The sequence below is a fragment of the Podarcis melisellensis genome, assembly GCF_964234715.1.
Source record: "Podarcis melisellensis genome assembly, chromosome: 13".
Taxonomy (NCBI): Eukaryota; Metazoa; Chordata; class Lepidosauria; order Squamata; family Lacertidae; genus Podarcis; species Podarcis melisellensis.
In genome coordinates, this window is record NC_138545.1 from 5,275,757 (window position 1) to 5,289,249 (window position 13,493).

Here is a 13,493-nt window from a genome sequence, read left to right on the forward strand (position 1 = left end):
CAAATAAGGCTGGAACTATGTAGGGGCAAACAGGCTCATGCCCTGGCAACTGGACATTTAGGGGTCTGGTACATTTTTTACGGGTGGCGCTGTGGGTTAAACCACAGAGCCTAGGACTTGCCAATCAGAAGGTTGGCGGTTCGAATCCCTGCGACGGGGTGAGCTCCCGTTGCTCGGTCCCTGCTCCTGCCAACCTAGCAGTTCAAAAGCACGTCAAAAAGTGCAAGTAGATAAATAGGTATCGCTCTGGCGGGAATGTAAATGGCGTTTCCGTGCGATGCTCTGGTTTGCCAGAAGCTGCTTAGTCATGCTGGCCACATGACCCGGAAGCTGTACGCCGGCTCACTCGGCCAGTAAAGCGAGATGAGCGCCGCAACCCCAGAGTCGGCCACGATTGGACCTAATGGTCAGGGGTCCCTTTACCCTTACCTTTATGTACAGTGGTACCTCGGGTTAAGAACTTAATTCATTCTGAAGGTCCGTTCTTAACCTGAAACTGTTCTTAACCTGAAGCACCACTTTAACTACTGGGGCTGCTGCACCGCCAGAGCACGATTTCTGTTCTCATCCTGAAGCAAAATTCTTAACCTGAGGTACTATTTCTGGGTTAGCGGAGTCTGTAACCTGAAGCGTCTGTAACCTGAAGTGTCTGTAACCCGAGGTACCACTGTAGAGGCAAACAGGGTAATGCCCTGGCAACTGGATATTTAGGGGTCTGATACATTTTTTTTTCCTTCTTACATACCTTTCACTGTTATTTTATAGTCAGTGCCATGGGGCGACAGGGATCAGGAGAGCACATGCACACACATCGTGATTTGCGATATACTTGCCATATATCGCCATGTTGAATATTATGAAGCTGTTTCTATGATGTGGAGGGCTGTCCTAGAACCATGGTGTCTTTCCCACCCCACCCCATAACCCCACCCAGGATCTCCAAGCAGCAAGAGGAGATTCGGGAACTGCAGGCCAAGTCTCGGCGGCTGGAGATGCAGCGAGCGGAGATGATGAGCCAGTTCCAGGCTATGATGAAGGCGCACTGGAACGAGGCCCTGCGCCTCTTCACCAGTGGCAGCCCAGCCTCCCCACAGCCCGACACCAAAGCCCAGCAGCAGAAGGTGAGAGCCGCCTTGGCACCGTAAGCAGAGTTGTCCTCACTCCTGGCACTCCCGGCTTTGACCCTAACCAGAAACGTAAATTCTTGGGGAGAAGAGTGGTGAGGGCAGCCTTTGCCAACACAACACAGCCCACGTCGAAAAACAGAAAATAAAATGTTTTTTTTTTAAACCCCACTGCCCAGATGTTTTGGGCTGTCACTCCCATCTCAACTAAAAAAGTTTGAAGTAGGACTTGCCTCGGCACAAGCCATGCCTGGTTATTCTTCAGCAAGGCTTGTCCTTCTGTATCAGCCTTTCTGAAGCTGACGCCTTCCAAACTGCAACTCCCAGCTGGCAACTGCCACCACTTGCTTCCCTTTCTCCTGGACATGGGGTGTCTCTCCTTGGAGTTCAGCCATGGCTGGGAGTTTTAGAGGGCGCCAGCTTGGGGGGGTGGGGTGGCAGCAGCGACTACTATTGTTGTTGTTTAGTCGTTTAGTTGTGTCCGACTCTTCGTGACCCCCTGGACCGGAGCACGCCACGCACTCCTGTCTTCCACTGCCTCCTGCAGTTTGGTCAAACTCATGCTGGTAGCTCTGAGAACACTGTCCCACCATCTCGTCCTCCGTCGTCCCCTTCTCCTTGGGCCCCCCATCTTTCCCAACATCAGGGTCTTTTCCAGGGAGTCTTCTCTTCTCATCAGGTGGCCAAAGTCTTGGAGCCTCAGCTTCACGATTTAGCACCTGCTAAAACTGACCCCTGCCCCCGCATCCCTTTGCCATACGTGAACACTGTGGCTTACCTGAACTATATTGCTTCGCTGTTCTGAAGCATCTTTAGAGTGGTGAAGGTAGGGCTGGGAGAACGAGCTCGGGATTCCTGGTTTGCCTCTTGGGCTTGGAACTCACTGAGTGACCTTAGGCCAGTCTCCCCCACCCTCCGAAGCCTCACCTGCAGTAGCAGCTTCACAACACTATCCTGGTTAGTTTATTTATTCGTATCGTAAAATCTTTATTGGCATCACATACAAACATCCAAAACAAATCAAGGCAGAATTACCACTTCCCCAGTGGCACAAAACATTTGCTAAAAGAAAGGAGGCAGAGCAGTCGTATCGTCACATCTCTTGGTCTCCAGGGAGATCAGACGTCGGCAGTGTATTTTGAAAACATAAAACCAAATAGAGATATTTAGCCACTAACTTGCTGAGCTCCTGATCATTCCCCAGGAATAGAAAATCATAGAATCATAGAATCATAGAGTTGGAAGAGACCACAAGGGCCATTGAGTCCAACCCCCTGCCAAGCAGGAAACCCCATCAGAGCACTCCTGACATATGGTTGTCAAGCCTCTGTTTAAAGACCTCCAAAGAAGGAGACTCCACCACACTCCTTGGCAGCAAATTCCACTGTCGAACAGCTCTTACTGTCAGGAAGTTCTTCCTAATGTTTAGGTGGAATCTTCTTTCTTGTAGTTTGGATCCATTGCTCCATGTCCGCTTCTCTGGAGCAGCAGAAAACAACCTTTCTCCCTCCTCTATGTGACATCCTTTTATATATTTGAACATGGCTATCATATCACCCCTTAACCTCCTCTTCTCCAGGCTAAACATGCCCAGCTCCCTTAGCCGTTCCTCATAAGGCATCGTTTCCAGGCCTTTGACCATTTGGGTTGCCCTCCTCTGGACACGTTCCAGTTTGTCAGTGTCCTTCTTGAACTGTGGTGCTCAGAACTGGACACAGTACTCCAGGTGAGGTCTGACCAGAGCAGAATAGAGTGGCACTATTACTTCCCTTGATCTAGATGCTATACTCCTATTGATGCAGCCCAGAATTGCATTGGCTTTTTTAGCTGCCGCGTCACACTGTTGGCTCATGTCAAGTTTGTGGTCAACCAAGACTCCTAGATCCTTTTCATGTATGGCCTCTGACTCTGGTTTCCATTTGGGGATACAGAGTCGATCTAGAAATTGCTGGCGGAGATCAGCATATAGTTTACAATTGAAAACCACATGTGTGAGGGTTTCCACCAGGTGGTCTTCACCTGGGCAAGTTCTTTCTCCTTCCACCCTGCCTGAGAACCTTCCCCAAAGGGGGTTTGATGGACTTGAATTAAACCTGGCCAGCGAAAATGCCCTTCTTTCTTGAGGGTGAAGCACAAATTCAGGGTAATTGTGGTTAGTTTCATGTGCCCGAGAAAGTTGGAAATAAAGAGGGGGGCATGTTTTCTCTGCTGCTACTGTTAGCTCTTGGCGTTCAATATCCCACAACCTAGTTAGTTTATTTATTGCATTTTAATGCCACTTTTTCCTCCGGGGAGCTCAAGGTCCTGTGCAGGGCTCCCCCCACCCCATTTTATCCTCACAATAACCCTGTGAGGTAGGTTAGGCTGAGGGGCAGCAACTGAACCAGGCATCCAGTGTGCTTCATGGCTTAAATGGGGATTCGAACACTGGTGAATCGCAGCAAGATCAACGTTGCAAAATTTCCAGAGCTCCCTTGCCTTTGAGCAGATCCTTTGTACAATTCACCAGGCTCTAAGAACCCTGTAGATTCATGTTGCTGCTCAGTTTCCATTGTGTGAAGAATGACTACTTTCCTTTTAGCTCCTCCTCTGAGAATCCTCCGGAAAAAAAACCTCTCAAAGGACCTGTTGATGGCATTTTACCATTGCACTGTGGAGAACGTATTAACTTACGGTCTGTGTGTGTGGTTTGGGAGCTGCACGGCCAGGGAAAAAACAATGCTATCCAAGGTTGTAAAGAGGGAATAATTGGGTGCACTCTTCCCACCATGAATCAAATCTATGCTGCCAGGTGCCATAAGAAAGCGACAGAGATTGTGCAGGATAGTACGCACTCCGGAAATGATCTCTTTCAGCTTCTGCCTTCTGGAAGAAGGGACAGGGTTATAAAGACTAGGACTAGCTGCCTGAGAAACAGTTTCTACGCTAATGCAATCCTGGTTCTAAATGCAGCATAGGGGGTCTCTATAGTACAGTGTATCTTAAAATGGGGTTTCTGAGGTTTTAGGGGTTTTTGAATGTTTTATGTAGTAGTTTTATTTCATTGTTCTGCATGGGACAATGACAATAAAGATATTGTATATTGTATAGGGTGCTTTATTGAGGGGGAGGGGACTGACCTTTGGAGCTTGCTGTCTTTTAACCCCTTGCCCTCCTTCCATAGGACACCTCCTCCAACCTGGAGCTACCACAGCCCTCCGAATCGCTGACGAAGACCCAGAAGGCGGAATCTCTTGGGAGCAGCCAAGGGGCAGGGGACTGCGAGGGGTCGGCGTGGGCGCAGGCGGTCCCCCTCCAGCCTGCCGCCCAGCGCAGCTCTTCGCGGGGCCCTCCAGATGCTCCCGAGAAGTCCCTGCAGGATGCTTACCGCCATCTGCTCCCCCTGCTCCCAGACATGGGGCGTCTCTCCTCGGAGTTCAGCCACGTTTTCAACTACAGCCTCCTCAGCCAGCCGGGCTTCCAGCAGCTGGAACCGCAGGTGGACAGCTCTGTAGCAGGTGCACATTGGGTCAAGTCCAGTAATTTCAGTGGATCTGCTCGCGAGTAAAACGTAGCGTCATTTAATACCACCCATTGTGAGGACTTTTGTTCATGTCATTGTGGAACAACTGCAGCTTTTTTGAAAATATATATAGGCTGAAGTGTCAGACCTGTCAATTTCTCTTTTTTGCTGTTTGACTTGCATTCATGCTTTGGAAATACAGTGGTACCTCGGGTTACATACGCTTCAGGTTACATACGCTTCAGGTTACACACTCCGCTAACCTAGAAAGAGTGTTAGTTACAGATAGATAGCCGTGTTGGTCTGCCATAGTCAAAACAAAAAAAATTCTGAGTGTATCTGAAGAAGTGTGCATGAACACGAAAGCTCATACCAAGAACTAACTTAGTTGGTCTTTAAGGTGCTACCGGAAAGAATTTTTTTTTGTCTAGAAAGAGTGCTTCAGGTTAAGAACTTTGCTTCAGGATAAGAACAGAAATTGTGCTCCAGGGGTGCAGCAGCAGGAGGCCCCATTAGCTAAAGTGGTGCTTCAGGTTAAGAACAGTTTCAGGTTAAGTACGGACCTCCGGAACGAATTAAGTACTTAACCCGAGGTACCACTGTATTTTATCTGCATGGCTGCCCTTCATAATGGCATAAAAACATAGAAATTGTAGGGTCATCCTAGTCCAAGCTCTGCAGTGCAGAGATCACAGCTGAAGAATCCCTGACATGCATGTGTGAATTTTACCTGGAAATAGATGGTTTTAAAAAAAGAAAGTTAAAATGCAAGGGGTCTGAAAGCGTCAAGTGATTTGCCCACAGTGGGTTTTTGCAACTGAGCAGATATTTAAAGCTGGGCCTCCCTTATTTCTCTGTTTCTGTCTCTCTCTCTCGCCTGCTTCAGGTCTGCCTTTCCACATTGATAACCTGGCGGAGCACCCGTTCACAGATGACACAGATGAGACCGGGCCTGAGGCAGCAGGCCACGAGGGAGAGACCCTCCAGCAGAGCAGTTTGGAGGGTGGAGCTCAAGTGCCTCAGCCCGACTTGAATTACTACTTGCGTTTGGTGTGTGTCGCCGTGATCCTAATGTCTGCTCTTTCTCTTCTCAGTCTGTAGGGGGGGGAGGGAACTGTGATGATGGGAGTCCTTCCTTGCAGGCTGGGCTGATTTCAGATCAAGCCTTCCCTCTCTCTTTTTTTAAAAAAATAATATTTATTACTTTTAAAGGTTACAGAAAAAGAAGAAAAAAGAAAAATAGAGACAAGAAAGAAAGAAAACAAAAAAGAGAAAAAACACCACAATACAATACAGTATACAGACAATATAAGACCCATTAAACTAAACACATAAATAAATAAATCAAAACAAAAACAGTTTAAAATACATCTCTCCTTTTCCATATTCTATCCTTCATTTCCTTGTTTCCTCGACTTCCTCACACCTCCCTTTTTGTATTCCAGATCTACTAATTATTTCAGCAAATCCTTTCCATCTTTCTCTGTTTTTTATCATCTTGTAAATAACATATTTTTTAACCTTATTTCCCTTTAAGACTAAATTACTTATCTATACTTAACTTCTTATAACATTTCTGCTAAGTCCATATAATATCATTCCACCATTTTTCTAACAGTCATTAATTTTGCAAAATTTCTAAATATGGACTTTAATTTCCCAATCTTCTTCCACCCTCTCCTCTCCCTGGTTTCGGATTCTGCCAGTCCTTTCCGTCATCAGATCAAGCCTTCTCATCTTGAAATGCATCATCTTGGTGTAGCGGCCCTCACCCTTCTTCTGATAGGAAATTCTCTGTGGGGATAGGAGGAGACATAGAAATGGGGGGTCGAGGAGTGTGTGTGTGTGTGTGTGTGTGTGTGTGAGAAAGAGAGAGAGAGGCCCTATTTTCATCTGGGGAATGTTGGAGGGTATGCAATGTGTGCCTTGCATCCTATATAATACAGTCGTACCTTGGAAGTCGAACGGAACCCGTTCCGGAAGTCTGTTCGACTTCCAAAACGTTCGGAAACCAAAGCATGGTTTCTGATAGGCTGTAGGAAGTTCCTGCAGCCAATTGGAAGCTGTGGAAGCCACGTCGGACGTTCGGCTTCCAAAAATAGTTCACAAACTGGAACACTCACTTCCAGGTTTGCGACGTTCTGGAGCCCAAACGTTCAAGAACTAAGCTCTTCGAAAACCAAGGTACGACTGTGCTTAGCTTCAGAATCCTGATAGTGGCTCTTTTTTACACAGAAAAGCACCCTTTGACTCATGGTAAGATGGGACATAATTCAGTTTTAAGTGACTCTAAGTTTTAAGTGCATCATGGTGGTGTTAAATAAATATTTTGTTTTTAATCAGGTTGCTTGAAAGACACTTATTCTAGGTTTACTTTATGTTATTTAAATCTTCAGTTCTTACCCACAGTGAATTCTTGGCTGTTAATTATTTCTGTAACTGCGGAACCTTGACTGCTTCCTTGTTGCTTCCTTTGGCCAAGGAGGAGATGGGTGTGTAGAAAGGAGGGAAGGATGCACACCTAACTCCTGTCTCCTCTCCAGATTTTGGACCGCTCTGCATATGAAACTGCTGCACAGAAGCAGGAAGGGGTCTCCACGGACAGCCCACCACCTGCCACGAACCAGACGCAGTACGGTAAGAGCAGGCCCCAGGCCCCTTCTCCTATGAGAGCCAGTGTGGTGTAGTGGTTAAGAGCAGTAGATTTGTAATCTGGTGAACCGGGTTCGCGTCTCCGCTCCTCCACATGCAGCTGCTGGGTGACCTTGGGCCAGTCACACTTCTCTGAAGTCTCTCAGCCCCACTCACCTCACAGTGTTTCTTGTAGGGGAGGAAGGGAAAGGAGAATGTTAGCCACTTTTAGACTCCTTCAGGTAGTGATAAAGCGGGATATCAAATCCAAACTCTTCTCTTCTTCTTCCTTCTGCACAAGGGAGCTCTGTGGTCCTCTTGTGGCTCCTGGCTGTCCCTCGCTCGCTCCCCAACCCCTTGCTGCGCCCACCTGTGGGCGGTGCATCTCCCTACGGGTGGTGGTCGCTGGCATGTTCAAGGCAGTGGCTGGAAGGGCGTTCAAGGTTTGCAGAGCACTGGACTGCTGCTAGCGATCTTTCTCGACCCTTACTCTGAGAGCAATACCCTGGGGAGCTTCTGCCAGTCAGCAGAGACAGTTCTGATCTAGAGAGACCAATTATTCAGACTCAGAACAGCTTTCCACCTTCCTGCCTTCTGTGGGTCTCTCCCTCTCGCAGCCACCATTCAGTTGCTGCCGTGGGGGGAGACAGCACTCGGGGGGCTCATTTCACCAGCTTTGCCAGAGGCACCTCCTGCCCCTGAGCTGTGCCAACCAGTCACTGTTGCAACAAGTGTTTAGAAACCAGTGGCTGTGTTTCCATTTTGATTTTCCTCTTCCCTCCCTGCTGCCTTTCCCTTGCGCGTTGCGGGCTTTTTCTTTCTTTTTTAGACTGTAAGCCTGCGGGTGGGGACTGCCTCTTTGGCCGAAGACCTGGGTGCAAGTAAATAAAGAACCAGCGCTTAAAGTCTTCCCGACTTCCTTTCCAGGCACGTCAATGTCCTACCACGAACGGTCCACAGCCCTGTGGGATCCGGCCCAGCCGTCTGCCAGCACCATTCACATCCAGCAGCCCAGCAGTACTGCCGTCCACAAAACCAAAGTGCCTTTGCTCAAAGGTAGGTAGGCCAGGCCAGGCTGCTTGAACCCGGAAGCATCCCTGCCCCAGGGCTGGGGCAGTGGACTCGTAATCTGGTGAACCAGGTTCGATTCCCCGCTCCTCCACCTGCAGCTGCTGGGTGACCTTGGGCCAGTCCCACTTCTCTGAAGTCTCTCAGCCTCACTCACCTCACAAGAGTGTTTGTTGTGGGGGAGGAAGGGAAAGGAGAATGTGAGCCGCTTTGAGACTCCTGAAGGGGAGTGATAAAGCAGGATATCAAATCCAAACTCTTCTTCTTTACACCCAAGGCAAAACCCTGGTGTCTAGCCATCCCATGAGTGGCAGTGGATATCCCTCCAGTATGAATTCTGTGGGTCCATTCCCTGATCTTTTCCTCTCTTTTTCCTCCGCAGCCCACGAGGGAGGGATCCTGTCCCCAAAACAGGTCGCTGAAGTTTCACGCCTGCTGAGGCACCACCAGGCCAAAGGCAGGGCTGTGCCTTCTCCAGAGGACCTGTATAAATACTTGCGCGAGATAGGCCAGAATGGGTAAGGCTGAGGTGTGTGTGTGTGTGGGGGGGTGTATTTTCCTGAGAACAACCTCTTTTTTTGGGGGGGGGGTGGCAGGATTTGGACAGGGCTCCTCAAAAAATGTTGCCCTCTGCGGTGCGGGGAAAGAGACAGGCTTTAGGGTTTCCTGGTTTTTTATAGAAGGGGCCTGAATTTCATTGGTTTTTTTAAATAATATTTTTTATTAATTTTTAGCATACAAAAATGTTAAGACATACCACACAAATTATTATACATATGTCCTTGTTTGGACTTCCTTCAGCATCTCTGATAGCCTTCCGTCTTGATTACTTCTCCTGCAATTCTTCACTTAATATTGCCTTTACCTTTTCTAGCAAATCATTTCTCCCTTTCCATTTTTACAATATTTCTTAAATTACTCCTCACAGAACTTCTTGTAGTCCTACAAACGTAATCTGATCATCACAAATACTTTTCAGATACTCAGTAAATTTAGTCCAGTCTTCGGTAAACCTCTGGTCTCGGATCCTTCCTGTTAGCTTGTCTAATTCTGCGTAGCCCATCAATTTCATCCTCCATTCTTCTAATGTTGGTAGTTCTTCTTGCTTCCATTTTTGGGCCAATAATATTCTTGCTGCTGTTACTGCAGGATTTTGTACGGGATTTTGGTGGGCAGCAGGGTCAGGATGCCTGGGTTCTGTTCTGAAGCCGCATTCCCATCTTCTTCCCTTTTTTTCTCTCCTTTCGGTGGGGGTCTTTTTGCTTCAGGACAGATGCCAAAGGCGATGCCAATCTGCAAGCGCGCCGGAACCCCAACCCCAAGCTGATTGACGCCATGAGGAAAGAGGTACGTGCGCCATTCTTTCGGAAGGGATGGGAGAAATTCTGAGGCAGGAGTTGCTCTTTAATTTTCAGGAACGGCGGAGAAGGGGCGGGGAGGCAGGTTAACAGGGAGCAGAAAGCTGAAATCTTATAGGAGGTTTTGGTCTGTCATGTCGAGGAACAGGTGTCTGTCAAAAGCCACTGTTATTCACCCCCTCTTCCTTCTTCAGATGGCCTCTGCACGCCGCGTGGGTGCTTCGGGGTTTGGGCGCGAGAGACCCCAGGCCGCCGCCAAAGGTGGGAAGAAGCCCTCCAGCACGCCTGCCTTGAACCCTCGCACCAGCAGAGGAGGCGGCGGCGTGTGGCGATGATATTTGGCGCAGCTGGACTATTTATTCCTTACCACGCTGACCTTCCCCCTCTCCTCCCCTGACCTGCCTGGGCGTCTGGTGGGGTGTCTGGGAGCTGCTCTTTGATTTAAAGCCCCCGCCTCAGTCTCCAGCTTTACCCTCCAACCATTTGGAGTCTAAAACGTTGCCTTTTAAAAAACGGAATGTGCGTGTTGGATTTTGTGGGTTTGCTTTTTTTTGGAAAAACAAAACCTTCTCTTAAACCCTGCAGCTTTGAGAGACTTGAGGTGGCAGGAACACCAGGTCCTCTTTTTTTCTTCTTCCCAGCAAAAGGCGACGGCCCTCGCTGGGCTCAGTGTCCTTTGCATCTGTCCCTCCTCCTGCCCTCCTCCCCATCTCCCTTCCTCAAGTCAACTTCAGCCATTTCGTTCTCCGGAGAGAGGAGGCCGATGATTCAAGGCAACCTGGTTCACCCGTCAAAGCAGCTTGCTTGCAGTTGTGCATGTAGGAGGTTGCAGCAGGCGAGAGACCTTCCCTGCCTTAACGAAACCTTTCTGGGCCTCTTTCCCAACGCGCTGCATCCTGATGTTTTAAGTGCTTTGTTCTGAGTGTGCTGTTTTAGACACACCTGGCTTTGCAGTGTAAGTTGACTCTCTTTTTGCACAGTTAGTTATTTTTGTATTATCACTGTTATTATTTTCTAAAATAAAGGAATATTGAGCAGTCGGTTTCCGTATCTCTCTTTCTCTCTGTTTGGCTTCCTGCCACCGTCAAAGGAAATAAAAGCTATTCTCCACCCTGCTCATGGCATTACCTTCCCTCTGCAGTATCTGATGACATGAAGCAAAGACCCAACCCCTTTCATTCCCGTGGCAACATTTCTGTTGGAATCCTTGCAGTTTTTTCTGCCCCAAAATAAATTTGGGGTGCAGAATTCCTGGGAGACCAAAAGATGCTGTTTCTGCTGGTGGTTAGTTCAGTTCCGAGGCCATTTGTGAAATTCAGCCTTTCTCGCAGTCCTGGAATGTACACAGCTGTCTTTTATGCTCCACCAGCAGGTTACTTTACTTAACAGATCCGTTGATTTTCTCACAAATGGGCACAAGATTGTGAGAGACACAAGCGCGTGCGCAGATATCCCCTGTTGTCATTTCAATGTGTGCCCTTCCCTCCAAAATAAAAACCACATCAACAAGCATGTGCCCGGGTAAATAGCACACTTTCCTCTAAACACTGGAGACTTCAGTTCCAGAAGACTTTATTGTTCTAATCGGCATTTCCTAGAGCAAAATAAAAGAGGTCCTCCCTGGACGGGTGTGTGCTGGATGCCTAGTGGTGAGAGGAGGCTTCCCTGGGGTCTGCTCTTAGCTATAAGGCTGGCTGCACCGCAGTTCTTTCCCCGTGCATCTCCCCCACTTGTTTATTTCAGGAAACCTTTTCTTGGATGCCAGAGCAGAAAAAAACCTCCTTTTGCATTCCTGCTTGGCGGTTGCTGCTTGGTTACTCCGGGGAGGAGTTCACAGTTCCCATCCTTACAGTGGCGTAGCGTGGGTTGTCAGCACCCGGGGCAAGGCAAGTAGTTTGTGCCCCCTAACCCGTGGATTTGTGCCCCCTAACCCCCAGATGTTGCGCCCGATGCGGCCGGCCCCCCCTGCACCCCCCCACACTACGCCACTGCATCCTCAGAGTCTTTAAGCAGTTGGAGCCTTGGCAGTTCTCCACGGAAAGCGACATAATTCACATGGCCCACACTTTCACAGGTCTTCTTGATGCAAATGCCGCCTACCTGTTCTGAGCGCTTTTTGCAGGTCTGCTTTCAAACATAGCTGCCCTTAAATGCAGACCTCCCAGGCTCTCCCTTTGAAGCCCCCCCCCCGTATGATAGAAATGGAAGTCTAAGAAGGTACCCCAGTGGTGGTGGGGCCCCACATATCAGCCCCACGCCCCATCCCTACAGCCAACAGTGTTGTCAGCCAAGCTGTAGGATGAGTCATGGAGGCACTAGCCACATCCCAAGGCTTTTGCAACACAGACAGCCTCCAGATTGCAAAATCTCTTACCTGTGCTTCATAACTGCTTCCCACCTGTCCTTGCCTCCGTTAACTAACCTTTACCTCCTTTGACATCTCTGTTAACCGCCTCAGTGCTTGTCAGTTGTTGCTTCATTTGCGCAGAACACACAAGCAAGACAACTCAAATGTCCTGACTAGAGCGTTTTCGGACTCTAATCTCCTCCAAGCCTTTCTTGGGTTGCTATGCAAAGGAAAGAAGTATTCACCTGCTGGAGTCCTCTTCTCAAAATGTCCTGGTCATCGCTGTGCATTGGAGACTGTCTCCTGCTCCATTGCTCCGCTTCCTGGCGTGTGAACCTTTGCATCTCTCTTCCTTTCCTCCTCCCCAAATTCACACCAGCACCCCATCCTTTGCACATGCCCCCCCAGCACACTTTGTGCACACTTAACTTCACACACTCCACTCTTGCAACCACCCTTCATCCCAAAATGCTCTCGTCTTCCTGACTTGCCACATCTGAACCTCCCGGGCTGTGGACTGCAAACCTCCCCCCCCCCTCCTCCCCGGGCGCCCATGGACACATGGCTGTCATGGCCTCTCCTTCCCTCCCTCCCTCCCTCCCTCCCCGCTCTCCACCTTCCCCCTCCATGAGAACCTAATCTGATTAGCTGTAAGAGACAGCGAACGTGGATTATGGGTTTATAAAAAAAAACAAAAATCCAGCCACCCCCCCCCCTGATTGCGCTGCTCCCCCCACGCCAAGCACCAGCTTTGACAGATCACGAACGCCCAGGTATTACAGCTCCAGTGTGTTGCTTTTGGACCTGAGAGGGACCCAGCACCCAGTGGCCACCGGTGCCCCGTATTCCCTGTGCCCCACAGGGAAGATCTGGGGCGGGGAGAGGAGCTCTGTGGTGCCGGGGCAAACCCCATTTCTCCAAGCCGGCCTCCCTGAAACGGATGGTGAACTCTGGGGTTGACTTTTGGCATTTTCCTTCTGTTGGAGTTGCTTCATCGCTATCGGGTTCCTGGTTTTTGTTCTGCTCCCTCGGATTTAGCGGCTGGGAAAGAAATATATATTTTTTGCTTCTGTTTTTCGGAAGCGCTGGAAGCAGCTTGCGGACCAAGTCTTGGTAAGAGTGTGGTGCCTGTAGGCTGACGAGTGTGGTGTGGGCATGCGTCCCTGGATCGGGGCTGGAGAAGGAACCGAGAACCCCCTCCAAACCCTTTGTGGTCCCCCAGCCCATGTCCTAGTGGGTTAAACCAATCAAGAAAGCAGTGGGGACGACGACGACGACAGAAGGTCTGCTTTTAGGGTTCATGACTGGGACAAGAGTTCAGTCCAGGGAGACCAGGAGATGGAACATCTTCATTTTCTTCATGGCTGCTCCTTTGCCTGTTCCGTTGCAGTGTCCAATGTTAGGTGCTGTGAGAAAAATGGAGCGTGTAAAAGAGAAAGGGGGGGGGAATTTTTATTTCCTTA

General features: G+C 49.1%; 1 protein-coding gene across 2 annotated transcripts in view; it reads left to right on the top strand.

Annotated features, from left to right (window-relative positions):
- Positions 1-10,720, top strand: part of CNTROB (centrobin, centriole duplication and spindle assembly protein) — a 35,973-nt gene extending 25,253 nt beyond the window's left edge. Inside the window, exons 12-19 of one of the 2 annotated variants that reach the window (XM_081886748.1) lie at positions 935-1,121; positions 4,288-4,621; positions 5,513-5,676; positions 7,170-7,263; positions 8,185-8,313; positions 8,708-8,843; positions 9,594-9,672; positions 9,878-10,720. In XM_081886748.1, coding sequence (XP_081742874.1) covers positions 935-1,121; positions 4,288-4,621; positions 5,513-5,676; positions 7,170-7,263; positions 8,185-8,313; positions 8,708-8,843; positions 9,594-9,672; positions 9,878-10,018 — 1,264 coding nt within the window. In that variant the 3' untranslated portion in view covers positions 10,019-10,720. The remainder of the gene's footprint in view (positions 1-934; positions 1,122-4,287; positions 4,622-5,512; positions 5,677-7,169; positions 7,264-8,184; positions 8,314-8,707; positions 8,844-9,593; positions 9,673-9,877) is intronic. The other variant, XM_081886749.1, reaches the window with a different exon arrangement.
- The last annotated feature ends 2,773 nt before the right edge of the window (positions 10,721-13,493 follow it).